This window comes from Phyllostomus hastatus, unplaced genomic scaffold (genome assembly GCF_019186645.2).
Source record: "Phyllostomus hastatus isolate PE091 unplaced genomic scaffold, TTU_PhHast_1.1 phas_contig_210, whole genome shotgun sequence".
Taxonomy (NCBI): domain Eukaryota; kingdom Metazoa; phylum Chordata; class Mammalia; order Chiroptera; family Phyllostomidae; genus Phyllostomus; species Phyllostomus hastatus.
In genome coordinates this window covers 28,350,089-28,378,086 of record NW_025333737.1, presented here as the reverse complement: position 1 = coordinate 28,378,086, position 27,998 = coordinate 28,350,089, and the positions used below count along the sequence as shown (strand labels likewise).

The 27,998-nt window shown below is 55.1% G+C and overlaps 1 protein-coding gene across 2 annotated transcripts; it reads left to right on the top strand.

Annotated features, from left to right (window-relative positions):
- Nucleotide 1: 1 nt before the first annotated feature.
- On the top strand, nt 2-27,253 carry PIP4K2B (phosphatidylinositol-5-phosphate 4-kinase type 2 beta). Of its 2 annotated transcripts, XR_006785373.1 has the most exons (11): nt 2-648; nt 10,280-10,377; nt 13,734-13,830; nt 16,106-16,258; nt 17,181-17,327; nt 18,371-18,409; nt 18,852-18,965; nt 21,922-22,180; nt 22,645-22,748; nt 23,356-24,613; nt 24,696-27,253. XR_006785373.1 is itself a non-coding variant. In XM_045836476.1 (10 exons), exons 1-10 carry the CDS (start codon nt 490-492, stop codon nt 23,434-23,436), a joined length of 1,251 nt encoding a protein of 416 aa, XP_045692432.1. In that variant the 5' UTR covers nt 2-489; the 3' UTR covers nt 23,437-27,253. The 2 variants fall into 2 exon arrangements, 1 of the variants encoding a protein (XP_045692432.1); XM_045836476.1 differs by having other exon boundaries at nt 23,356-27,253.
- Nucleotides 27,254-27,998: the final 745 nt, after the last annotated feature.

Here is a 27,998-nt window from a genome sequence, read left to right as displayed (position 1 = left end):
TCTTGGCACGTCAGGTTGCGGGATAGAGCCAAACCCTGGCTTTGGGGGCCCAGAGAGGGATCCTCTTCCGCGGCAGACAGCGAGACCCCCCAGCCCTTCTCCCCTCCTTGCTTGGGCGCGGGGCTTTGAGGCGTGTGTAGGCCGGCTGAGTCCCTGTCAGGCCCGGGGAGGAGGGGCGGGCGGGGTGGCCGCTGCCTCCCCGGGACGGGCGGTACCACCCAGCAGGGAGGAGAGGGCCTGGAGACAGCAAAGTCGCTGCACCGCCCGGGGGGCGGGGTGCAGAGCAGACCGCCGGCTCCCGTGGGGCGGGGTGGAGTGGGCGGAGCGTGGTGAGGACGGAACCACCGGGGTGGGGTGGGGAGGTAACGGGACGGGCGCGACCATGGCGCGGTGAGGGAGCGGGGGTGGGCATCGGTCCCGGGGAGGCCTGGGGCCGCTGGCTTGTGTGCCGTCTCGGCCTCCCCCACTTTCGCCGCCGCCACCCCGGGCATGTCGTCCAACTGCACCAGCACCACGGCGGTGGCGGTGGCGCCGCTGAGCGCCAGCAAGACCAAGACCAAGAAGAAGCATTTCGTGTGCCAGAAAGTGAAGCTATTCCGGGCCAGCGAGCCGATCCTCAGCGTCCTGATGTGGGGGGTGAACCACACGGTAACCAGCTTCCCCGTGCGCTCCCACGCCCCCACCCTCCCGCCTTCGCCCCGTGGGCCCTGCCGGTGACCGCTGCAACCCCACGCCAAGGCACTTGCACGCCCACCCCACCCTTGCACGCCGTCCAGGTTGGATGTGCACTCCGTGCGCGCCACGAGAGGCCTGGTGTCTCCGTGGTGTGCCGTCGCCGCCCCCCTTTTCTCTCGCCCCTCTGGCTTCCTGCGTCTGGTATGCTCGTTTCGGGCCGCCCCTGGAACGCAGAGGAAAGGCCTGGGTGCGATGGAATCGCCTTCATCCCCTCTCCCGCTCTTCTCACCTCACCCTGTTTGTTGCATGTGTTTTTCCCCTTGTCCCTTACAACCCGCTGCCTGCTCACTGTCCGGTTGACAGGGCAAGTGGCATTGGCCAGCTTGACTGTCCCTCTATTTCTGGCCGTTTGGTTGGTGTGGCTGCTCAAAGTTTCCCATCCTCCAGGCCTCCTTACCCCCGACTACGGAAATTCTTCCCGGGTTTCCTTTTTTCTTCTTGAACAAGATGTATCAATTGGAGAAGCTCAGGCTTCCTTGATCCACAGACACTTTACCAGGGTCATCCTGGGGTGGGGAGAAGAGGGAATGTGACCATTTGAGAGAAGGTGAGGCCTGATTAGAAGGATTGTTAATAGTAGAAATGTCTTCCTGTGTTCTCCTGTGGTGTTCATGCCAAAGACTTCGACTCCTCATTTACTTAGCTTTCCCTTGTATAGTCCTGAAGGGTGTGGTAGTGGATGGTGGGTAGGATGAGAGAGGTCCCCTGGATGGTCAGGGTGCTCTGAGATTGTCCAGCAGTCCCTGTCAGGAAGTGGGAGCCCAGCCCAGTGTTTGTGCTGGAGGACTTCGTTTATGTCCTGTTTGTTGAGGGTCTTTCTTCCTCTTCCCACCACTTGCTCCCTGCATTCTGACCATTTCATTGTGATTCCCCACACCGGGAATGAGCAGAGGAAGTAAAAGGACTAGAAACAATCAGCCCCACCAACTAAAAGTTTGGAATGAGGAAGATGAAGCTAATGGCCTGGATTTCCTGTGGCTTTCAGCTCATTAGTCCCCCAGACTTTTCTGAGTCCTTAAAATTACCCTTACGACCAAAGGAGGATGGAGGGTGCCGGGGCCAGTAAGACTTTGCTTTGATGAAGGAATCTTTGGTTGGCGATTGATAAACCATAGGCTGAGTGAGGGTTTTAGATCTTTGTATCTCATACAGAAAAGCACTTGTGTGTGGTGAGGTCTTTGCTGGTTTGTTGGTCTTGGACAAGATACTGTTTTCAGTCCTGGGGTGTGAGGGTCCTGGCCAGGGTGGGCAGTACCACTGGTTTAATGCCCAGATCTCTGGGAGCTGCTTCTGGCCAATCGTCCAGCAGAGTTTGTTCTCTCTGCTTCCTACTGTCTCAGGGGTCATATGACGACATTGCAAGGGAATCTGGGTCACCAAAATGTGAACCCTGTGTCCCTGCCTAGAAGTCAGTCCTTGATTTTGTTCTACTGCCTGCTTCTCATTAGAAAGCATCTTGTCTGTGCAGAGAACTGGTAGAGATCCGAGAGTTAGGGACATTACGGCCAGCCAGAAAGGAGCTTGGGTCCCTTATTTCATACACGCAGAAATGGAGGCCTCCGGTAGAGGATTCGCTTGCCTGTGGTCACACCAGAAGATGCAGCTCATTGTCCGGTACTGTGGACTCTGCTAGCAAGTGGTCATGCTGGAGGGGCAGGTCTCCTTTTCTTGGCCTCCTGTTCCTTGTCCTGTCTCTCAGCCCAGTGCCAGAACAGTTGGGAATTACAGTCTCGTCAGAGAACCTGAATGCATGCACAAGCGTGTGTCCCTGCGCATGCCAGTCCATGGGAGTGTGCCTGGTGCTTGGTTTTCTGATAGGCAGGTAGGCAGTCTGCTCAAATGGGAGCGCCAGGTGAAAGCCTCTGCAGGCAGATGCATGAGGTGTCCGTGGTTCCCGCTCTGTGGGACTAGGCAGCCACCCTCTTTCTTTGCTAACTATAAGGAAGTTGGAAGGCTAGGTGAAAAGGCGTTGGCTGTGAGCAAGGGCCCTGCCTCTGGGCATAGTGAGCAAGAACCTCAGGGGGAAGGCTCTAGGCCTCGCTGCCCTGGACGGCTGAGCTTCAAGAGGTCAGTTAGTCCCAAGTTGTATTGCTGCAACTCAGGCTGCAGTAAGTCCAGTACTTAAAGGTCTCCCCATTTGGGAAATGGAGGCATCTCCCCAGAAGAAGAGTATAAAATGTTGAGATTTTCTAGGGGGTCGTCAGGGCCACATTGTTTTCAGCGGATGGCCTGCCTTTTTGGAGATCACCTTACCTCAGAGGCCTGTGGTTGCCCCGTTTGGCAGCTGGAGGTTTCAGATGTCACTTTTCTTCGATTCTTTCGTTTCTCACCCAGTTAGGTGTTTAGGCCATGATGGTCTGTGGCTGATGGGTGGTGCATGAGATAAGAAGGATGGATATATCTTTATCTGCAGTAAAATTAATTACCCTCACGAAGTGATTGATTTACTTCTAGGTGGGAAAAGTGAGGCCTTCGAGTTCCGTGTGCTCCTGTGAGCGGCTCTGGTGGACAGGGATACAGCCCTGGGCTGACGGACGTGAAGGAAGACTGTGTAGGAGACAGGGAGAAAAGCCAGAAGGCTTCAGATCTGTCAGGGGAGAACTAGCGAAGAGAAGAAACCAGTGTTTTGATGGATGAAAATTGTTCAAAGGGTCTGTAGTTAGGGAAGAGATAGCCTTTGAGAGGGGCGGGGCATGGAGACCAGAAGAGACAGATCCGGCTTGATTACCTGTTGGCCCTTTTAAGAACCAGGAATGGGTGGAGCCTCACCCAGGGGGATCAGAAGGAATAGGAGCCGCTGATGGTTAACTATCTAGGTGTAACCGTTTGGGAAGCTACCAGCCTTGTTCTTCAAAGTGGCTGCACCATTTTATATTTCCACCAGCAGCGTATGGGGGGTTCCGGTTTCCCCATGTCCTTGCCAACACTTTGTTCATTGTCCGTCTTTGTTTATTGTAGCCATCTGAGTGGGTGTGAAATGTTATCTCATTGTGATTTCAACTTGTGTTTCCCTGGTAACCAGTGAAGTCGAACATTTTTCACTTGCTTATTGGCCACTTACATATTTTCATTGGAGAAATGTCTATTAAGATCCTCTGCAAAAAATAAAAAAGACCCGTTGCCCATTTTTAAAAGACATTTTGCATCTTTTAATTGGGTTATTTGCCTTTTTATTATTGAGTTACAAAAGTACTTTATATATTTTGGATACAAGTTCCCTTATCAGATACATGATTTGCAAATATTTTACCCCATTTTGGGGGGTTATCTTTTCACTTCCTTGATGTTTTCTTTTGAAGATGAAGTTTTTAATTTCGATGAAGTCTAACTTCTGTTTTCTTGGCTGGTTTGTCCTTTTGATGTCATATCTAAGAAGGCTTTGCCTAACCCAAGGTCGTGAAGATTTTTTCCTACATTTTCTTCTGGGAAAAAGTCCTGCAGTTTTAGCTCTTACTTTAGGTTTACAATCCATGTTGTTAATTTTTGTGTACAGTGTGAGGAACAGATTCATTCTTAAGTCTGCTCGCTTCTCTCCCACGTTGCACCCTCATTCTGTTCACGCGTTTTCTTTGCTTGGTGCAGACCCAGCATCTCCTTTACCTGCCTTTCTCTCTTGCCCTGCTCCTTTAAGAATCTTTAGTAAATATTTCTGCTCTCGTGAGGCCTTTGGATGAATCTGTCCTTTAGCAGGCCTCCCCACTTCACAGAGAACAGTGTATTCAATAAGAGGAGAGGAAAAACGAAGGCATAAAAAAGGGTGAATTTGTTGGAGGGCCCTTGTGGCTCTCTTGTTCCTGCCTTGCTCTCTCTGGAGTTTCAGGTCTCGTTGAGGTTCCTTGGTCCTGAGAGTACGGTTCCCAATACGTCATGTTTTCTGGTGGTGGCAGGTACCATGTGATTGGCAGTGGTGGCCAGCCCATTGCTGAGTCACCCCTGGAACTCTGGGACATGTCCTGAAGCCTGTAGGTTCAGCTCATGCCTCCTGGGTGACAGTTCCAATGAAGGTCACACAGGGAAGTGGGAGCCTTTGGGCTCAGAAATTCACCAGACTGGAACTGGTGCCTGAATTTTTATCTCCAGTGGGATCAGCATAGAGGGAACTCTCCGCTTTTAAGTTGTTCCTCATGCAGCTTGGTTGACCTCGTTATTCATGCTAATGGCTTGTGTGGTTCATCATGTGGATAACCCAGAAACCATTTCTATGATGTGAGATAAACTGACCATCCTAATATGTTGTACTTGGTGTGACATTCGAATGGATTTGCATTTCCCGCGTGCACTTCTGCTGAAGGTGAGAGAGGCTGGCCCAGAGATGTGACAGACAGTAAAGGAAAGGCACATCTTTCTGACGCATTGCTTTAGCCATGGCCTTTCTTGCTTCAAAACTTACAGTCACTCGCTTCCCTTTGTCTATTGAATAAAGTTTATTCCTCTCTGCCTGGTACTTAAGAGTCTTTACAGCCCTGGCTGGCGTAGCTCAGTGGATTGAGCGCAGGCTGCAAACCAAACCATCGCAGGTTCGATTCCCAGTCAGGGCACATGCCTGGGTTGCAGGCCACGGCCCCCAGCAACCGCACATTGATGTTTCTCTCTCTTTCTCTCTCTCTCTATCTCCCTTCCTTCTCTAAAAGTAAATAAATAAAATCTTAAAAAAAAAAGAGTCTTTACAGTCTGGTATAGCCTCAGTAGCTAACGTTAATCTTATTTCTCGTCCTCTGGACGGTGACCCTTTGGCATGGTCACACCAGCTTTGCTATACCTTTTTGTCTTTACTCTAATGTTGGCCATGCTTCAGTCCCCTTTTTGTAGCCAGCCACCCCTCCATCCAGCGTCTGTTGTGCCACTGCTGTGTGCCAGCCTTGCTAGGGACAAGACAGTGAGGAAGAGAGTCTCCTTTGTAAGGGTTCACAGCCTAGTAGAGAAGTTGAACATGCAGAGGAATAATTATTACCCAAGTGAACATGGTATTTAGAATATAAAGATGCACAGAGGAGTAAGTAATTAACTAAGCCTGGGGAAGACAAGGGAGCTCTTGCAGAGGAGGTGCCATTTAGCCAGATCTCGGATGATTCTCTGAGCTTTATTCCTTTGTTTATTCTTGCTATCACCTGAACTATGATCTTCAGATCTACAGATCTTTGTGTCCCATCAATGGTCTGTAATGCTTATTAGCTTTGCCCTTTTTAATCCTCACTTGATTTTGATTTCAGAACTACCTTATTGTATCACCCATCTGATTTAGTGAAATCCCGGACTTGAACCCGAGAGGACTTCCCATTGCCTGCATAGTTGAGTCCAGATTTATCATATAGTGGGCAAACCTAAGTTCAAATCCAGGCTCTGCCCCTTATTATTAATAATGGTTTTGAGTAGTAATTTTTCTGTCTGAGTTTCATTTTCCTTCTCCATAAAGTGAGCACAACACTGTCCCTAAAGTCTATTAGGCTAGAGGCAAGGCAAGGAAAACACTGCCTTCATCATTTATGCATTCGGTGGTTGATTCTTGTAATAGGTGCACTGACCGGGGATCACACCTGCAGCCTTGAAGTATTGGAACAATGCTCTAACCAACTGCGCTACCTGGCCAGGGCGCTTATGTGACTCTTAAACAGAGAAATAATAGCACAGAACAGAATGTATTTGATATTATGATATATAGTATATAATAATATAAAGCAGTGACCACTTACAGGCAGTCAATAAGTAGAAGCAGCTGTTATTCATTAACTGGTAATATGCTAGACCCTTCGTCTGTATTTCCTATATTAATTTCTCTTCACTTCTTTTTTTTCTCTTTTCAGTTGCAGTTTATACTCAATATTACTTTGTATAAGTTTCAGGTGGACAACATAGTAGTCATATGCTTTACAAAGGGGTTCCCGCGATATTTCCAGTCCCCGCCTGGAACCACACAGTCATTACGATGTTACCGACCGCATTCCCTATGCGATACTTCTCATCCCTGTAACCGTTTTGTGACTACCGATTCGTAGTCCCTCCACTTAGTTCGTCTGCCCCATCCTGCCGCCCTGTAGACCCCCCTCCCCCACTACCCAGAATGGGAATGTACTCTCACAACTCCGAGTCTTGGTCCCGGCTGTTCTCACGGCCTGGGATTCCCTTCCCCTCCTTGTTTGGGAACTAGGCCTTTCTCTGTGACTCCCTCCTGCCACCAGCTCTCACTCCTGCCCGAGTCAGAATCAATCGTTTCTTCATCTGGTTTTCCATTTCCCTTTATTCAAACTCTGTCGCACTCGGGACATTTGGTTATTAGTTGTCTGTCTTCCCAGCTAAACAGAGACATGCCTTTTCATTTGCTGTAGCCCCAGCTTCTGGCACAGTCTTGGCATGTAGTAAGGCCCTCGGTACGGTGACTAGAAGTGAACTGAATAGAAGTTTGGCAGAGTCCGAGTCCGATCAGGAAAAGCCTTGAATGCGAGGGTTAGGAGCTAGAACTTGGCCCTGCGGTTGATGAGGAGCCATGGGAGACTTTACCCAGGGATGTAACGCGATATTGTAGATTCCTCCAGAGTCAAGCGCTCTTGGCAGTAGCCGGAGGGGCATGAGGCGCGCTGTTTCTGGACTGGCGAGTGAGGCTGGGAGTCGGACTCTGACCGCGCCAACCTCACGCCCTCTTCCGAACACCGCCTGTTCTCGACGTCTGCCCCTCTGCTCTCTCCGACTCGTGTACTACGTGATTCCAGCGTCACTGCATCGCGGGTTTGTCTCGGCTCCCTGGTGAGAGGCTAAGCCCCCGACTTCTGTGTGCACTGCGTCGCAGTGCTCCCCCACTGCACGCCCCTCTTCCCTCTCGTGAAGTGAGGCATGTAATAGGTATTTCGGTAAGTGCTCGTTCAGATGAAATTGAATAGCGTTCTCTGGGGATATGAAATTTAGCACAACTAAAAAAAAAAAAGGTACAGCTAAACCTGGAGTGAAGCATCTGCATGTGGTCCAGTGGAAATGGGGGATGAGTCTGCATCGTTCAGGTGTGTGGATTGTTCGCCGGCACGTCCTCCCGGGTAGGCATTTCTTGCCGTTAGGGCGTACAGTCAAGAACAGAGATGAAATGAGGGCTAAAGCCTGGCCGACTTCACAGCCGTTCGGACTGCGCTGCACGGAGTATTACTCAGAGGAGTAACGGACAGAGCGTCCCTGAGCAGCTCCTGTTAGACCGCGTCGTCCTGGCTAAGGGGCAGCGGAGCCCTCGCGAGCCGCTGTTGCAGTCTGTTCTGGTTCTGCAGTGTCGGGTCCTGGCCTTGGCACCGAGCTGGGGTATTAGGCCAACCCAGAATCCATTAGTAGCACATCCCGGAACGTCTTGGTGTAAAACCGTGCTCTTTGAGCCAACGGCACACTCTTTCTAGCGTGATGGGAGCTAGAGAAGACAGAATTGCGTAAGAGCCATGAACTTCTCTAACTCTCGGAGCCAAGCTTCGTATGCCAGGAAAAAGGAAGTGGGACAGCTACCATGAACTGTTTCTGTTGGCAGGAAGGCAGGAAAGCCGGGAAGCGAATGGCTTCCCTCGTAGGCACACACTTCACGAGCAGGTTCCCTTGTGAGCAGCCCCTTGGAGTGGAAACTGGCATGGCGAGCGTGTGTGTGTGTGTGTGTGTGTGTGTGTGTGTGTGTGGTGTCCTTTATCCAGGGGCTGCGGGACCCGGATACTGAAGGCATCACAGGCCCGGACGCTGGAAGTTTTCAGTATATAGTTTGATGAGTTTCCATAAATAGTATCTACCCGTGTGATTAATTCATCACTCCAAATAACGCAGAGAACATTTCCGTCACCCTAGCATTGCACCCCACGTTCCCTTGCACTTAGCTCCCCTCCATCCCAACCCAGGCAGCCTCTCATTGGGTTTCTCTGACCATAGGTTCCTGTCCTAGAATTTCATGTCAATGGACTCACGTGGCATACACCCTTGTGTCCATGCCAGTCCGTTTTCCCCAGCAGCTTAGCACCGAGTCTCTTCCCCAGCTTCCGACGCTAGCCTGCTGCCCCTCCTCCTCCCCACACACCCCCGTGCCCCCCTTCATTTCCCCGTGAGCCAGCTGGGTTTCTCACCAGCTCCAGGAAGGTATGTATCATTCCTCAGCCCAGCTACTGCTGAGGCTTGAACTTCCTCCACCTTCTGATATTTCTGAATCAAAAAGGTTCGGAACATAAAAGAGGCAGCAAATTAAGTGCTATTTCCCCTCATTTATGCTTCTGGAGGAGCCCTAATGACTCTGGGCTACTCCCTCCCTGCCACGTGGGGCCTCGGTGAGATAATGGGGTTTCCAGGGAGAGTGTCTGGGAGACCCAAGGCCGTGCTCTCCCTCCGCCCTGTCCATTAAGGCAGGGCTGAGGTTTCCTCTGTGAATCCTGAATGCATTAGTGGCGACTGTGTCGAGGGTCAAACGTCAAATACTCTGCTGTGATGGGAGAGGACATCTGTGGCTAATTAGCCCACTAATTGGCAAGCTGGGAACGGGGAAGCGCTGGATTTGCCCTCTCAGTTCTGCACCAATGGGAAGGCAGCTCCCTGTCCAGGCTTCAGCTCCCTGAAGGGGGATGAAAGTCAAGGACGTCTGTTTGCAGTGGGGGCATGGCCCCCTACCCCTTCTCCTCCAGGTCAGCGTGAGGCGGGACACAGCTTTAGGAACCGGCTGTGCTTTAATCAGGAGGCTGAGCGTGAGCCAGTGGCCAGATGTCTACCTCCTCTGCTCACTTTAAACTTAACCCCTTTGCTTGGGAGAGAAGAGTTACACACCCAGCCCTTTTCCTGCCCTAAGCTGATTCCTTGAGTGACCCACAGTTTGTATGAAGGTGTTCAAAGGCCTCAGGACTCAGTAGGTTGGGTGACATTTATTCATCAATCCATTTATCATTGCGTTTGACAAATGTTTATGTACGATCTGCTGTGTGCGCCTGTCATGGGGCCAAGCACTGTGGAGCCCCCAGAGATCGATAATACGGCCTTGTCTGGGCTATAGCCCAGTGGGCTTGTGCCGCTTGTGAGACTCAGCGACCGTGAGGGAGGCTGTCGGGTGGCCAAGAGATGGACACACCAGGCACTCTTTTTTTTTTTTTTAAGATTTTATTTATTTATTTTTAGAGAGGGAAGGGAGGGAGATAGAGAGAAACATCAATGTGCAGTTGCTGGGGGTCACGGCCTGCAACCCAGGCATGTACCCTGGCTGGGAATTGAACCTGCGACACTTTGGTTTGCAGCCCGCGCTCAGTCAACTGAGCTATGCCAGCCAGGGCCCAGGCATTCTTAAGACAGGAAAGAACATTTGTGGTCTAGAGTCAATGGAAAGCTTCATGGAGGAGGTGCCTTTTGAGCTGGACCGTATCGGGTGGGGAGAATTTCGGTAGATGGAAATGAGGTTGGGAACTCATTTGAAGAGAAGAGCAGAAATAAGACAAGGGGGAATCCGTAGACTTGTGTTTTGGCGAGGGGTGGCTTCCACATTGCAGCACGCTGTCTCTCGGAGGCCGGAGGCCGAGGCCGGTGGCCTCCTTGCTGAGAACCTCACTTTCCCCTTGCTTTGCAGATCAATGAGTTGAGCAATGTCCCTGTCCCTGTTATGCTAATGCCAGATGACTTCAAAGCATACAGCAAGATCAAGGTGGACAATCATCTCTTCAATAAGTAAGTTGCCTGTGGAGTGGGATTTGTGGGCAGACCCTTCCCTCAGGGCAGAGAGCTTCTGAAACCTTGCGAAAGGAAAGGCACGCCAGCACCTGGAAGGGTGTGACAGCGACACCTGGATCACAGAGCTGAGAACTGGCTGGAGAAATGCGTTCATTATGTGCCTCTCTCCCGGGTTGTCTGGTATCAGCCCGTCTCCGCTGTCCTCAGGGCACGTGGCCCAGCCTGGGGTGATTCATCGAGGGCCAGTGCAGGGAGAGGTGAGCTTCTTGGGAGCGGAGGCGTCTGGCGTGAGGCTGACAGCAGTGGCCCTATCTTGATCTTAGTCTGAGGCAAGAAGCTGCCGGGCACGATCCTGGCCTGGGACGCAGCCAAGCTCTTTCCTCTTCCGCTGGCGTGTGAACCACAGGCTGAGCAAGGTGCCCGAGGTGCCGTCCAAAGTCACTCTTCCCACTTTCGTTCCCTGTGGCTTCTCGGATTGACGCTGGGGTCTGAAGGTTGTCTCCGGCTTCGGTGAAGCAGCCGTCTCACCTGGCACAGTTTGGAGCCCGCCCTAAGCCATGCGGAGGCCTTGATTTTTATCCCACTGTGGGTCACCCCCACAACTGTCTGCTGCTCACACTCTCTTCCTTCTGCCTTTGAATCCTGGTTCCACTCTCCATTGTCCTGCAGTCCCCACCACCTCACCAGCTGCGCTCTGTCACCCCCCTAACCCCAGACTGTTAGCTGGGAGGCGAAGCTTGATTTGAAAATGCCCCTTAGTGACCTCTCTCTGCCATAGTAATGACATTTTATTCGAGAAGCTGTCTTTGTAGCTGATGCTTGCTAAGTGGCCACCTGTACAGAAGGAAAACTCCTGTGTTTTTGCTCTACCCTCGCATGACCGACATTCCGTAGGACACCAGCTGGCTGTCGTGCAATTCAAGTTAGGTCTCACGAATTTAGGACTCGGTCCCACAAGACTGCTGCCTTCCCACTTCAGCTGCCAGTCATACGTCTAGGTTGTCCCCTGTGCTCGTGACCAGCCTGTACAGATTGGAGGTTCCCACAGCCCTCCCCCTTGGATTCAATTCATTTGTTCCACTGGCTCACAGGACACAGGAGAACAGTTTAGTTACTAGATTACTGTTCAGCAGTAAAGGTTACGACTCAAGAACAGCCAGACGGAAGGGATACGTGGGCAAGGTATGGGGAGAGGTTGCGGAGTTTCTATGCTTTCTCCGTGTGCCCCCCTCCACGTGTTCACCAACCTGGAAGCTTCCGAACCCAGGCCTTCTGGATTTTCATGCAGGCTTCATTATGAAGGCATGGTTAATTAAATAGTTGGCCTTTGGTGAAGGATTCAACCTCTAGCCACTCTCCCCTGCCTGAAAATTCCAACCCTGTAGTCCTGGTTGGTTCCCCTGGCAACCGCACTCATCTTAGAGGCTTTCCAGAGTCATCTCGCTAAAATAAATGCGGGTGTGGTTGGAAGGGGCTTCTTATGAATAACAGAAGATACCTGGGTTGCTCTTACCTCTTAAAACATTGCAGTGGTTTGAGGAGCTCTGTGTCAGAAACAGGAATGGAAACCAGATACCATATTTCGCCGTGTATAGTGTGCACTTTTTTGCCCAGATTTTTGAGGGAGAAATAAGGGTGCACATTGTACATGGTTGGTACTAATTCCCTACCTTTATCAATGTTTTTGATTCTTATTTATGCTCATGCGTTAAAATTGTAACTCTAGAAAGCAATAACAATATCTGTATGTAAAATAATTCCCTGGAATATAATAATCGGTTTTCTTTCTAAATATAAATAAGTAAATAGTTGAATTAAGAAATTAAAACAAAAGATTTCTTTTTCCTGAAAGTTCGGGCCAAAGATGTGGGTGTGCATTATAAATGGGAGCACATGATACAAAAGATATGGGTTATACTTTTTAAGAACTATATTTCTTGATTTTTTTTTAAAGGGGAAGGGAGGGAGAAAGAGGAAGAGAAACATCAATGTGTGGTTGCCTCTCGAGCGCCCCCTACTGGGGACCTGGCCTGCAACCCAGTCTTGTGCCCTGACTGGGAATCAAACAGGTGACCCTTTAGTTCGCAGGCTAGCGCTCAGTCCACAGAGCCACACCAGTCGGGGCTGGTTTATACTCCTTATTACCGGTACATCACAGTGTCACACCACCTGAGCAAGGACAGGCAGCCAGCCCTCCACTGGGAGGCAGGAAAGAAGGTGGTTCTGTCCCAAAGGTCAGGGCCCTGGGAATGGGTGTTGTACCACTGCCCATTTTAGGGTCCGTAACCTCTGGTGAAGTTCTGTCGCCTTAAAATCTTGGTCTAAAGCAGAGCATCCAATCTCTTATTTGGTTTTATCTTTCTTTATTCCTTTTGTCCTTCCAGCGACTGTTTATGTGCCAGTTATCAAACTACAGCTCTGTGTACTAGAAGACAGGGGTACAGTAAGGCAGACTAGTCTGCCTTCACGAGAGGCTCCTGCTATTTATACAGTTATTTATTTATTTATTAAGTTCTCCAGGAAGACTTTATTTACAGAAATGGTGGTCGGCCAGTTTGACCCATGAAAGCCACTGCTTTGGATTTCCTTGAAGTCTGTCGTCCTGGAGGAGGCAGAGGGACACATCTCTGAGAGGGAGCTCCCAGGCAGCGTGACCGCTGCCGACAGGGAAGTTTGGGAGGAGGCACCACTTCGGGGATTCTCGCCCCTCCTGGGAGCCGGCGGGGTGGGGACCGGGGCCAGCAGAGAGGCTCCGTGAGAAGATGGGGTCCCAGGCGACTGACTGAGGATCCCGACGCAGAGCTTGCGCCTTCTCCATCCCAGTGGAAGCCAAGGACGCCGCTTCCTGGATATAACCAGGGCGTCTTGATAGGAACATCCCCAGAGGAGAGGGGCTCTTGCAGGAGAGAGGCCTTTTCCTCCAGCAGTCAGACTGACGGTCACTCTGCAGCAGCCGCAGCAAGTGCAGCGCTTGTAGAGTGGGGTCTGCCCTCAGCCTCACCTCCTGGCCCATGAGGTGTTTTCCTTTAATGGAAATTTTAGTGAAAGGTGACATGCACTCCAAAAAAACGTGCACAAATTGTAAGCGTAGAGCTAGATTAATTATTACAAAGTAAACACAAGGTATGTAAAGTTTTTTAGCTTTTACAGGCTCAGAATCCCCTGAAGTGTTTAAAAATGAACCTTTCCAGACTCACGTCCAGAATTTCTGGGGCCTAGAAACTTCCACGTTGAGCACTGCAGACAGACCGTTCGGGTCCCCGTGGCCTGTGGACCGCTCTCGGACAGTTCTGCCGGGAGGACGGAGGTGAGTGTGAGGACGTTCACAGAGACATGTCTCTGCTTTTCCCTAGGGAGAACCTGCCCAGCCGCTTTAAGTTTAAGGAGTACTGCCCCATGGTGTTTCGGAATCTTCGGGAAAGGTTTGGGATTGACGATCAGGATTACCAGGTACCGGCGTCTTTGCGAAACCGGAGGGATCGGGGAGTGGAGTGGGGTCGGGAAGCCACAGGACAAGTGGGGAAAAGCGTCTACTGTTCTTGTGCTGTGTCTTCCCGTCACGTTCCCGTCAGGCCCAGGCGGTCTTTTCTTCCATGCTGGCGGGCCGTGGAGGGGCGAGGGCCTCGGTGCTCCTTACAACGCCTCCCGAGCTCAGGCGGCCGCCCCGGGCGGGAGCAGTGGGAGGGGGAGGGGGGTGCGAGGTGTTTCCCTGCAGTCTGACGTTCCCAGTCCAGGCTGAAGACCCCTCCTCCTCCGTAGTTTGACTTAGGAGAGAGAATTGTTGCCAGCGAGAGATGAGGCCTCTTAAAGCAGATAAGACAGATTAGAAAAGGAAGACTCCAAGGGTAGTGTAATCTCTTGCCAGGTATGAGTACCACCTCCTAAACGTGTCCCCTGTCCTGATGTTGGGAGGGGGCCAGGTATGGCAGGGACGCGGCCCCCTTCGGTGGGTGTTAATGTCGTAGGGGACTTGGTCCTGTCGGGAGGAGTCAGTGCCAGCCTCAGGGGCGCTGGAGTCTGGCGTACAGTCTGTTACTCCCCCACCTCGCACCTTCCCTGGACCTTCTTCCCTCGGCAGGCAGCCTGGTGGTGGAGGTGGGAGAGTCTCCCACCTCCCTGCTGTAGCCGCGAGAAACAGAGCTGACTTCCCATCGCCCGTGGGGGGAGGTGGCGTGTACAGCCTAGTGAAATCCACAGTGCGTGCCCCAGGCTTTTAAAACACTGTAATCCCCCCACCCCACCCCCGGGAAGCCTTCCCCAGAGCAGTTCCCGTGAGCAGACGGGGCGAGCCTCCCCGCAGCCCCTCTCCTCCACTCTGGAAGGCCCCCTGCAAAGATGTGTGTCCCGAAGAGGAGGGTGAGGGGCCGTGTGAGGGGGGCGTGGGCGGTCTGGAACGTCTCAGAGGTACTGGGAGGTCCCGGCGGCCCCCTCTGTCAGGGCCAAATCCTGAATGGATCGTGACCTGCTGGGGGCCTGGGACTTGCTGTAAACTCCTTGCCGGGGCTGCAACCCTGGTAGCCTGCCCAGACCTCCTCCTTCCTCTGCGGCGCCTGCCCCTCCCCTTGGCCATCTGACCGCCCCCCTCGCAGTGTCCGGTTTCTCTGATAGCCCTGTGGGCATGCGGCCCTGCTGAAGACCGAAATCGGGGCAGGGGGGACGGTGTGCAGGGGGGGCTCCGTGCTCTTGCACTGCCCGTGGTCGGGGGAGTCAGAGAAGATTGCCTGGAGATGAGGCGGGGGTGGGGGCGGACCAGACTTCCCGCCGGGCTGGAGGCCTCTGAGTCTTCTGGCAGAGGGGCCGGGCTGGGAGAGGGAGGGCCTCCCTCACGTAGCGTCCTCGGCATTTCCGGACTGGGGACCTCTGTCTTGGGGGCTGCGCTCCCCCTCAGACCTCAGTTTCGTCCATGAAGGTGGTGCTCCCCGTGCGGGGGCATTAGGTAAAGGCTAAGAGTCAGGTCCTAGGTGAGAGGCGAGGAGGAGCTTGGAGAGCAGACGTGTCTGTGAGCGGTTGCCGCCTGTGCTTCCTCGGGGGCATCGGCACATCCCTCTGCTGGGCTCGCACCCTCCCCTCCCTTCCTCCGGGGGCTGCTGATGCCCCCTGATCCCAGCGGGAAGGGGACCTCCAGGGGGAGCGGGACAGAGCCAGAGAAGCTCTTCCAGCTGCCTCGTAGCCCTGCGCTGATGAGCAGGGAGGGAGAGGTGCTGGGCAGGGCGGGGAGGGTTCCCTGGCCCCAGGGTGTGTCCAGGGAAAGGTGACTGTGTCTGTCGCCTCTTTGTGCTGGACTTCTTGACTATTTCTTAAGCTTTGTCTTTGTCACCCCAGGAGGCTGGGAAACCATCTCAGTCTGCCTCCTCGTGTTCCAGGTGAGGCGACTCAGGAGTAGAGGAGTTAGGTGTCTCACCCGAGGGTCCTATCGCATGTGAGTGGCAGGCCTGGGACCCAGTCCCCTGACGTCGGAGGTGGCCGTCTGGGATGGGGATGAGCGGAGCCGTTTCACAGGGACCCTCTTCCCAGCCCAGCCGGGGACTGGGGACAACTGTGGTCACTCTGAAGGAGGACTTCCGGGAGAAATGGGGACTTCCTGTGAGGAAAGGGGTGGGGAAGGTCTCATCTGCCTCAGTGTTGCCGGCCTCAGGGCAGCCTGGCCCGTGGCAGGAGACTCAGCCCGCACGTCAGAGTCCTGTCCCCCTCCCAAGCCCGGCCCGCTTTTGTCTCGGTCCGTCAGAACTCAGTGACGCGCAGCGCCCCCATCAACAGCGACAGCCAGGGCCGGTGTGGCACACGCTTCCTCACCACCTACGACCGGCGCTTTGTCATCAAGACTGTGTCGAGTGAGGATGTGGCCGAGATGCACAACATCTTAAAGAAGTACCACCAGGTATGGTGAGTTCCGAGCCTGGACGGTGGGGGCGGGCGGGACGAGGGAGAAGGGGCCCTGGGGGCGCATCTTGCAGAGAGGTGGGTCCTCTGGTAGTGGCAGACAGCTGATAGAAGCACGGCACCCTCCCCGGAACCGTGTTTCTGGGACGAGAAATGCCCGTTTGAAGCAATTGAAGAGGAGACACGAAGGCATGTTACTGACTCAGTCACAATTGAACAGCTGTTTCTTGCCAGGCTTGGGAAGCGTTCCCCCTCTGCCTCCTGTCTCGTGTCTTCTAAGGAGGCCCCGTCGGCTCGGCGGGGCTCTTTCCCTCCCGTCCCGATGCCCCGCCCGATGCCCCGCTCGATGCCCCGCTTGTCGGAAGCCCGCCCGTGAGGAAAGCGGGGCGTGCAGGGGCATACCTGAGTGCCTGTCCCCAGCCCCCTTGGGTCTCCAGGGACAACAGGCTTCTCTCTGGGGCGCCCGAGAGGTGGGGAGAGGGCCCTTCTGCCCCCTGGGCATTGAAGCAGAAAACCCCGGGGCCGGAGGTGGGCAGCGGCTCTCGGTCTGGAGCCGCGCTGCTTCCCCAGACAGCCAGGTCTCTCTCCGGCCTCTGCAGCCTCTGCAGCCCCTCCGCCTGTGGCTTTCCCATTTCAGGCCACGGGCGCTGCACAGCCTAGATCAGTGACTTTCCTGCAGTGAAATCCCACAGAGATGGCACCACAGGGCTCCGCAGTCTTGCCCAGCCTCTCGCTCTGTTACGCCAGTTGGGGGTGGTGAGGGGGTGGTGACTGCCTATTGTGAGTCTGAGGAACCCCGTGACGTCACAGGACCCGGTCTGGAATCCTGGGCAGGGAGCATTTCCGCCTGGGGGAGCCCCGTCCATGTTGGCACCTTCCTCTGCTCCTTAACCTGCCTTTCTCCCTCCCTCCCTCCGCAGTTCATCGTGGAGTGCCACGGCAACACCCTGTTGCCCCAGTTCCTGGGCATGTACCGCCTGACCGTGGATGGGGTGGAAACCTACATGGTGGTCACCAGGAACGTGTTCAGCCATCGGCTCACTGTGCACCGCAAGTACGACCTCAAGGTAAAAGGCCCTGTTTCCCAGCTGTGTGGCTGCTGTCCCCCTGAGGCTCAGAAGGGCCACGACTCCCGCGGCCACGTAACGGGAAAGCCAGAACGTATGTTTGGCATGGACGGGTGACTCTGGAGTTGCTAGGCCTAATTCTTGTGGGCCAAAGGCTGCTTGAAGTTCAGGCGACAGGTTATTTAAGCCCCCAGTGTGCCATATTTATGTAGCAGTTGACGTTCTTCAAGTCCTGTCAGTGGGACATGCACGGTGAGGGCAGCAGCACGGGACAGGCTGTTCCGACGCGTGTGCTCTGGCCTCTGTCCAGGCCCCACGGACTGACAGCACATGTGCGTTTCCAGACACGGGAAAGAGCACACTTGTGCCCGTGAGCCCCAGCGCTCCGCTGTTCTGGAGCCTCACTTCCTGGCTTCACAGGCACTCACGCCGCCATCCCTGTGTCTGCTGCAGCCGCACCGGTGTCCTGTCCGTCCTGCAGTGTTTGTGCTCTCCTGGTCCCCCAGAGCTCACCCAGGCTGCCAGGCGTTGTTCCCCTTCCTGCGCTTTTCTCCACCTGCACCGTCCCCCCCCCCCCCCCATTGCTTCCTGCTCACCCTTCTGAGCTCGGTCCAAACGTCACTCACTCCAGGAAGCAGGCCTTGGCCAGCGAGCGTCCCTCTCCAGCCCAGGCCTCCCCTCCCAGCTCTCAGAGCTGCCCTGTCTCCTCTCCCGTACCACTTAGCACCACTGTGATTAATGGACTAATTAATTTTGTGACTAGTGCTTAATGCCTGTCTCCCCGGTCAGAAGGAAAGTTCCCCAAGGGCAGGGACCGAGTCTCTGGGCACAGTCTGTTTCCCGAGCACGCACCTTATGCGTAGTCAGAGCTCCGAGAACGGTCTGTGACGGGAAGCGAACCAGTCGCTGCCTCCTGGCCCCTCCAGGGCTCTGACCTGCCTGCCGCAGCTCACCTGCTGCCCTGCCCAGAGACTGGTGCGTGTTGTCTCACCCGGCGGGATCTGCCTCAGCAGGGCTGCTCCTGACGGCTCTTGTCCTTGCAGGGTTCCACTGTTGCCAGAGAAGCGAGCGACAAGGAGAAGGTATGCTGGGGCCGCTGCCGGTCCAGCGTGGGGCGGGCCGCTCGGAAGGCATTCTCTTGTCGGCCACCCGCTCCTTCCTCCCGCACGGCCCCTGGCCCACCCCCAGACGTGCAGTCTGTCAGTGCTCTGTGCCAGCAGGCACCTGCCTGGCCTCCACCCTGGCCTTGGTCTTCAGCCTTTTACCTCTGGCCTCGCGGGATTCTTTGTAGTCCTGGAGGTCGGCGGTGTCCGTGTCAGGCCCAGCGGGAGGGCAGGCTGTGGTCGGGCACGCGCCACACGTTTGCCGCCCCCGCGTGCCCAGAGCCTGGGTCTGCGGCCCCCTGGGCCGAGCTGCTGACCAGGAGCGCTGATCGCCCGTGCTCTGTCTGCGCCACCGTGCCCAGCAGGGCCCCGTGGGGGAGCGAGCTCGGCCGCCCCACTGACGCTGCTCTTGTTCTCCCAGGCCAAGGACTTGCCAACGTTCAAAGACAACGACTTCCTCAACGAAGGGCAGAAGTTGCACGTGGGAGAGGAGAGTAAAAAGAACTTTCTGGAAAAACTGAAACGGGATGTAGAGGTACTTACTAACCTTGCTTTCAACTTAGTTAGTTGAGCAGGACCCCTCTTTTCTGCAGAGCAGGAGCCTCTTCAAGAAAAAACTGGAGTCACTGCTTTCCAAGAGTGGTGGACAGGAGGAGGGGTGGCGATCCGAGCGGCGGGGGTTGGGCGCCTGCGCCCGACGCTGCTGCGGACGAACGTCCCGCGTGGGGACGGTTGGTGTCGGCGTTCCTCACCCGCCACGGCACCTCCTCAGACTCCCCTTCAGGCTTCCTTTCCGGTGGCCCCACGGCGGAGGCCTCCGGCCACCCGAGCGGCAGGAAACCCGCCAGTGAGACCCGCCAGCCTTGCCTCTCACTGGCCCGGTCCTCCACCGACCCCCGCCTTCTGCGGGGGAGCTCCCCTTCTGAAGACGGGGTTCGGTCGGGAAGGTGACAGCTGCACCACCTGATGACTCAGTGTCTCCTTCTGTTTCAGTCCACTGGCAGCCTGCTCGTTAAAACCAAGCCCTGTGAAGTTTTTAAAAATGTTTTCTTTCTCACCCTTTCTAAGTGTCCCAGACTAAAACTCTGCACCCGTTCAATATCAGTGCCCCGTTCCCCCTGCTCCCTGGCCCGGCGGTCACCGTGCTGCCTGTGTCTGTGAAATGGACCCCTCCAGGAGCCTCCCATGAACGGAACCGTGCAGTCTTGGTTCTGTTTGCGTGACTCCTCTCACTTACCATAGTGTCTTGATGGCCCGTCCGTGACGTGGCATGTGTCAGAATGGCCTTCGTCTCTGAGGCTGCGTGGTTCTCTGTGGCATGTGTGCTGACAGCACGAGCGCATTGTGTGGCCCGTTCGTCCACCGGGGGACTCTGGGTGGGTGAGTTAGGGTTATCCAGAGAAACAGAATCAGCGGGGCGTAGACAGGCAGACAGGCAGACAGATCGGTAGATTGACTGACAGATGGATGCATGTGTGTTGTAAGGATTGGCTCACGTGATTACGGAGGCTGACAAGTCTCAGCACCTGCAGTTGGCAGCTCAGAGACCCAGGGGAGCTGGTAGTGCAGTGTCAGTGCGGAGGCCCGCGGGCTCGAGAGCCCCAAGGAGTGGTGGTTTCCATCTGCATCTGAGGAGAGGGGAACCCTGGTGCCCCAGCTCAGAGGCAGGTGGGAAGGGGAAGCTCCCTTCTGCTCACAGGAGGCTCAGCCTTCAGGCCTTCAATTGAGTGGACGAGGCCTGCCCAGATCGGGGAGGGCAATCTGCTCGACTCACTTGACCCATTCAGAGGTTAGTTCATTCATAAGCACCCTCGCGAACACACTCAGTGATACCTGATCGAACGTTTGGGTACCTGGTGGCCCGGTCAAGTGACACATAATAGCATCTCTCTGGAGTTGCTTCATTGTGAATAATTCTGCTGTGAACATGGGTGTTACGAACTTCTTTTTGCTAGGAAGTTTTTCCTCAATCATTTGCTACTACATTTGTGCCTTTATTCTGATGTTCAGTGTGTTCAGTCTTTCTCCTTCCCGTCCTGCTTTTCTCCCCACTGTGTTTCTAAGAAGAATTTATGGCACTTTCCTCAGTTCATTTGTTTTCACATACGGTGTTGCTGGGTGAATGTCCTCAGGTGGGTGGGAGGGGCTGTCTTCTCCGGGATCCCTGCCCCTTGTCCTAGGCCTTGAGGAGGCTGCGTCCAGAGGAACTCGCAGCGATGCCCCCGCCTTTCTGTCTCTGCCGAGAAGAGTCTGCTGATGTCCTGCCACTGGGGCTTCCTGAGCTTTGAGTTGTTTCCCGGGCCTGTGTGTGTAGAGCCTCTCTGGTCCCATTACAATTCCCCTCCCAGTTCCTTAGTCACAGTGGTCAGCTGGGCAGGTTCGCGGTGCCGCAGGCTCCGTTTGTGGCCAAGGCAGAATGCCTGGCATGTGGCTGTGGTGGCTGCTGGCGAGTCCACAGAGGACTCAGACCAGTGCCCCCGGCGTCACCGTTAGCCGGACTGGAATGCCGGCTGGCCACTCCCATCCTGTGTCGTTCCCGCACTGTGTTCTTCTCCAGGTCGTGGAGCCCCAGATCAGCAGACCCGAGATGCCATGCTGCTCACAGCACGCTGTGTAGATGAGAAACCGAGGCTTGTAGAGAGGGGGGCGCCAGTGCAAGGGGAGGACCCCAGCATTCCCCCCTGCACCACACAGCCTCTTTGGCCTTGAGGGGAGAGTTGAGAATGCTGGTTGGCTCTGTCATTCTTACAAAGCGTTTTGTTTTCTTTTTCTCCCCATTTTTATCCTGACGAGTAAAGAAGCTAAATTGTATGGTTTTTCAAATCTTGCCTATTACCCCCAGTTACAAGTACATTTTACCTTGCAACCGAACACACACACACACACACACACACACACACACACACACACACTGAAATACTACCTACCTTTACTTCATGTTATGTACTGGATTTTTTAACTCTATTCTGTGGTATCTAATAATAATTTAAAAAACCCTAGTGCCAGCCTACTGAGTTGGATTTCACATTCACAGTGGCCGGACAGTCATGGTTTGACAGACGCTGCGGCGTCGACCCATCTCTCTGTCCCCTCTCGCAGTGAAGCATTCCTCTGTCTGTCCTCAGACTGGCCGTGGCCTCTCTCGGCCCCAGATCGTGTGGCTGTTCCGCTTCCTGCCATGCTCAGTCCACTTTTCCTCCCACAGCCCCACCCACCTGCCTCCTCCTCGCCTCGCAGGCTCAGTCTCAACCCCTTCCCGCAGGGCGGCCCTCTGGCCCTGCCGTTCCGGGCCCCAAAGCTCACTGCCCCCGTGGGGTGGCTGTCTTCGCCATCAGACGTTGAGCTCAGGGAGGGCAGAGACCCGGACATCATCTCTGACGTGCTTCAGAGTTGGAGAGCGGATCCGAAGGGAACGCGCTTTTCTCCCCTTTCGGGTGCCACGGGGATGTCCTGTGTAACCTCTTCCTCTCTCCCCTTCCCCGTGCCCCCAGTTCCTGGCCCAGCTGAAGATCATGGACTACAGCCTGCTGGTGGGCATCCACGACGTGGACCGGGCCGAGCAGGAGGAGATGGAGGTGGAGGAGCGGGCGGAGGACGAGGAGTGCGAGAACGACGGGGTGGGCGGCAGCCTGCTCTGCTCCTACGGCACCCCCCCCGACAGCCCCGGCAACCTGCTCAGCTTTCCTCGCTTCTTCGGGCCCGGGGAGTTCGACCCCTCTGTCGATGTTTATGCCATGAAAAGCCATGAAAGTAAGTAGGAGGCGATGCTGGCCCTGCCCACCCCCGGCCCACGGTTCAGGTGTCCTGTGGGTGTCTGGGCCGCCATCCCAGTGATTGCTGACGTGGGCCTCTTTCCACGTCCAGGCCCCCGTAGTGAGCCCTCATCAGCGGCTCTGTCTGCTGGCCCCAAGGGCCCCGGGGTCCTTCTCCGTTAGGCCTTTCGTCCCCGTTCCGATCGTCCTGGCTGTTAGGTGCACGGTTCTCTGGTGCGTGGGGCGGGCGGGGTCTTACACATCCTCCCGTATCCCCATGGGGAGCTGTGCGAACCAAGTAAGAGAAGAGCTGTGGAAGCCTCTGAGGACTCCATCAGTCCTTGTTCCCCTCCGATCCACAGTGATGGGGATCAGTCTGGATCTGTTACCTGAAGGGCTGTGGACCCAGCTACTCTCTGCCCTCCCCCCGCTACCTCTTCCTCCTCGCTGCTTCCCCCCCAGGTTCCCCCAAGAAGGAGGTCTACTTCATGGCCATCATCGACATCCTCACGCCGTACGACACGAAGAAGAAAGCCGCACATGCTGCCAAAACAGTGAAACATGGGGTGAGTTCTCCCTGCCCCCGCCGGGCCCCGCGGGTAGGCCCTCGGACTCTCAGGCCCCCTGCTTAAGGGCACTCTCCCTCCCCCTCTCCCGGGACAGGGAACAGGAAGAGCAGGTGGCCTGGTGTTCTCTCTGCCACCTATGTGCCACCCCTGGGCAGTATGCCCAACTTGTCTTTCCCTTCGTCCTCTGGCTCCCGAGACTCCGAGCCCAGTGGCACCTTTCCCCAGGGCTGCTGGGCACGTGGTGCAGCCTGTGGACCTCCGGCGAAGTGATAGCTTTATTCACGTGCCCACACTGCCCCCCAGAGGTCCACTGCTCTGTGGACTTCAAGCTGCTGGTCTCCGGACGGCGGCTCCCTCAGAGATCCAGAGTCTGTCTGCTTCCTCCCCAGCACTTGCCTCTGCTGTAGTGGATTGAGAGTCAGAGGAGGAGCTAGGGCAGTTCCGAGACGTAGCCACCACTCTCAAGGTGGCCTGCCCCGTCTTTGAGGGGTTGTCCTTGGCTCTAGTGCCGGTCCCAAGGCCCCTGAATGCCCAGGCCCCTGCCAGGTGCAGCCCGCCGAGAGCCGAGGAGCTGGACCTGATGGTCAGCCTCTGTGCCTTACAGGCGGGGGCCGAGATCTCGACTGTGAACCCTGAGCAGTACTCCAAACGCTTCAATGAGTTCATGTCCAACATCCTGACGTAGTGACCTTCTACCTTCAGCCAGAGCCAGATGATGAGATATGGGGCCGGGGGTTGGAACGGGCGAGGGTGTGTCTGGGCTGGATGGGAGGGGTAGGGGCCGAGTCGGGGCGGGGAGGGCTCCGGCCGTGAGACTGGACCTGGGACGCTGGGCGAGGCTCCAGGGGGAGGGGGACGTGCTGGGTGCGCTAGTGCTCACAGGGTGTGGCCTCACCTCCCGCTACCTTTGATTTCCACCCCGCCCATTTGACCCGGGTCTCCTTTTTGGTACCTTGTAGCCTTTTAAAATACCTAGGGGCCAGAGGCGACTGCGGGCTTATTTGGGTTTTTCTGAAATTTCATTGCTCCAGGTCTGTTATTTATAATGATGTATGTCATGCCCTCCCCACCCTCCCTACCCCGCCGCGCCCCTGTGTCAGAGGCACCCTGCAGACCCGGCCGAGGGTGCCCTCAGAGCCGAGTGCTCTGATGCCCGAGGAGAGGAGGTCAGACACCTCAGCCCTGTTGTGTTGACTTTTTAATTTCGTGAAGCGTTGTGCACAACTCCCTGCACCTTTCCTCTCGGGTCTCAGCGACCCCTTCCTCCAAACGCTGCCTCCTGCCGGACACTCCAGCTCAGCATCAGTCATCTCGGAGCAGAGTCACAGCTCAGAGGGGAGCGCGCTCACCCTCGTGGGACGGTGCGGGGTGGGGGCTGCTGCCGGGCCCTGGACAGTGGGTTCTCAGAGAACCTCGTGATCATCACTCAAACCCCTGCGCTCTCTTGGCCCCTGGAGTTCCGATGTCGTCTCTTTAAGGCCTGCCTCCCACTTTGTCAAGAAGAACTAGAAAGGACTCTTGTCCTTGAATGGCTTTGTTCCCTTGGAGAAACCCCAGAAGCTGAAGCTGATGAGTATCAAATGAGGACTCGTGGCCCCCATCCATTTCCTTCCCTCTGACCTTCTCCCAGGTGGGCTTGGAGGTGGGCTTTCAGCTGGGGGCACACCTCCAGGCGCCTGGGGTGCTCCTTGCAGATTCCTCTTCGGGCCACCATGTAGGTAACCTGACGCCCTGTGCCTGTACCTGGACGTTATGGCCAGCAGGCAGTGACGCCTCCTACCTTGGAGTACGGCACCCAAGCCTGAGGCTGTTTCTGGATCATTTGAGGATGCGACTCAGGAAATCCAATTTGGAGGTTTGAGGTAGGATCGGACCTGAGCCCAGCCTTGGGGCTGTGTTCCCTCGATGCCCCTCCTAGACTTTGAGCACATCTGCCACACACAGGCTTCGTCTGGAGTGGCTCCCTGCAGCTTCCTTCAGGAGCTCCAGCCACCTGCTGAGCCTGGCTGTCCCGGCCTCAGGATGGGACTGAGGGTCATTGTGCGGTGACATCTGAGCAGTCTGCTCTGGCTGGAGAGAGGACGTCCTGGCGCGGGGGGAGGTACATGACGGTATCTCCTCAACCCCTCACCAGGGACTGGGGGTTTAGGATGATGTGATAAAACCCCACAGATGCAGAGAGTCTGTGGGGGCATTTTAAATGAACGGGTTGGTTTCCTGTGGCTCCCTCCGAGCCTGGCCAAGCTCAGCTTCTGGAGCAGGAACCAGCACAGCACCGTCCCCGTGCCTGACTCGTAGCGTTTTGGTCAGGAAGGGAAGGAGACAGTATTTCTGGCCTCCTGGGGCTGCCGGGACCCTTCTGGAGGAGGCACGTGAAGGGGCCACAGGTAGCTCAGAACGTCAGCAGCGAGACCACGAGGTGACTCGGGGACGGACCTGAAACCGACTGGCTCATGGAGAAAACAAAACTGACTTAGGAAGGGATCATGTAGGAATAATGTTTGGACTTGACTTCCCCACCTTGTAATCAAGAACGAAAATTTGGATCTGCTCATGGGCCCGGCATCTCCGAAGGCTGGCAGGTGTCGCTGGCAGCGCGGCCGCCGCGGCGCCTGCGTTTGGCCTGCCGACCACGGTGCCCCCACGCGGATGAGTAACCCGGGCGGCCCTGTCGGTCAAAGACGAGCTACCCGGCACCCAACTTCTAACTTCGTTCATGTTGAGTTTTGTGTCTTTGTGGGTTTTTTTACACATTGTTTACATTCTGAGAGGTAGCACCCTGTTTCAGATGCTCTTCCGTGTTTCTAACGGTGTTGTTGATCCGGTCAGAATATTTGAGCTGAGGTTTGGTGAATTTAGGGTTTTTTTTAAGGTCTTTGTGCTCTTTTCAAAGCCTTGGGTTTGGCCCTCTTAATTCTTTTGGCATTCAAATGTTTAAAAGCTATTTATCTTGGTTTATACAAGTTTTCTTTCTTTTTTTTTATAATGATGAGATATTATATTTGGTTTGCAGTCTGAATGTAGAGAAAGTGAACTGACCCCCAAGCTTTTGTCCGCCCCCGCTTTCCCCCCCGAATCCCACCATTCCCTTTCTGAGCAGTAGAAGGCATCTGAAGGGAAGTCACTACCCTCAGCCTCACTCTTTGTGGCCGTGAAACTCAGCAGCCTCATAGCACCCTAGCATAACTCTGGGTCCCAAGAACAAAGGTGTAAGAACAGGACGTGGCTGCCTGGGTGAGGTCTGGAGGGGGTGAAGGGCAAGATTCGCCTCCCAGCCCCTCTACTACTACCTAACCAGTCCCGGCTTCTCCCGTCCCGCCCTGTTCTGAGTCTACAGCTAAGAATCTGGTTTCCCAGCCAAAGTGAAGGGTTGTCTGAAAACACTGAGACCACTAGATGAAGGCCTCTGGCCCTGTTCCTGTTCGTGAACCACTGGTCTCACCCTCCCAGTCTGAGCTCCTTCCTTGAGCCCCACTGGGGGCTCAGGGCAGGGCTGGGAAGCCAGCAGCCCCAGGAGCACGGACTGAAGTGCTCCATCTCCTTCTCTTGCTCAGGGGTTACTGGTCTGTGGCAGGTGCCACAAGTCGCCCCTGTGGCTCTTCTCAGTGGCACTCCCTCTGCTCCCACCACAGGCAGCTCTTCCTGCTCCACTCGTTTCTCCCGCCTGTGCTCTAGGTGGTACTCAGGGCCAGGACTACAGACCCCTGCCCCAGAGACCCCCCCTCGCAGCCTGCCAGGGCCTGCCCTGGGGAGGGGGACCAAAGACCCAGGACTTTTCTCAGTAGCCAGTCCCACCCCCCAACGGTCTCTTTACCAGTTCAAGTTGGGAGAGAAGAAACGTCACCTCTCCCGTGTCGGGGCTGCTCGTGTGCACGGGGCCCAAGTGTTCAGACGACGCTTGGAGCCCTGGCCTTAGGCCCGCGGATCCGAGTCCAGGGACCTCACCTTTCTGGCCGAAATGTGTGGAGGGGGAGTCCACTCAGCGCAGGAATGAAAGGGAAAACTTTCGGATAAGTGTCCCCAGATGTACCGGCTGCCTGCAGGGGGCAGTGACATGGCCCAGCCTCCCCCTGAGATGTGCCCCTTAGGAGGACCGCCTCTGAAGGGCGCGGGGACCCTCTGGAGGCTGGAGGGGAGTCTTCCAGAGGAGCCCCTTCTCCGTGCTCAGAGCCAGTTCGTGAGGAGGTGGAAACTGACAACTCTGGGGACGGCCTGGTGCCACTCAGCACACCCAGCACCAGGTCAGACCACGCTAATAAAAAATGTGAATTAAGTATAGATTCAGTTTTGGGGGGGGAGCAGGAAAAACGATCACCCCACCATATGTGTGTGACTTCTCCATCTCCCACTGCGATTTCCATTTTTTAAATAGGAGTTTTCACCCTCCCTGTGCTTGTCTGATGTCTCCTCGGAGCAGTGTGAGACCCTGTTACTGTTTTAAAATGCATGCGTGTTAAGATGAATCTCCAACCCGAGGAAAATAAAACTCAAAAAACTTTGTGTACACATCTGCTATGTGAGAGTCCTTTGGAAATGAGCTGCTTGTTTTTTGTTTTCAAAATTAAGAGGTTCTGGTCCCAGCAGCAGAGGCTGCTGGGGCTAAATCAACACATGGCTGGCATTTGGAGAAAGGCCTGACTCTGGCCGCCCACTTGCAGGTGTGGTTGACACACTTGGTTAAGAGCAAGGCCCCGGGGCTGCTTTGTTAGTGGTGTTACTGTGCAGGCCGAGGACCTCGGTTTGCCCCTCACACACCTGACACAGAGCTGTGACACCGACTCGGGACGAGGCACCTCTGTGCACCTCAGATCCTGTCTAGACTCTTAGCTTAAAACCTAATGGTTCTCAAAGTGGGGTCCTAGGCCCGCGGGACCAGCAGCACCCGGGAACCAGAAATAGAAACCGTCAGGTCCCTCCGCAGGTCTGAACCAGAGACTGTTTGAACAAGCCTCCCAGGTGATCAGGGCTAAAGTCTGGGAACCACTGTGCCACACAGACTTGCTTATTAGGGCACCTACTGTATGTAGGTTGCAAGGTAGACTCACCTGGGGAACTTCTAGAAAAGAAAGGTACTCGGGCCCCTTTATGAGGGCAATTAAATAATCTTGAGGACTTACGGCCAAGATGGAGGCGTAGTTAGACACACTGTGCCTCCTCACATAACCAAAAAGACAACAACAATTTAAAAACAAAAAACAACCAGTACTGACAGAAAACTGAACTGTATGGAAGTCTGACAACCAAGGA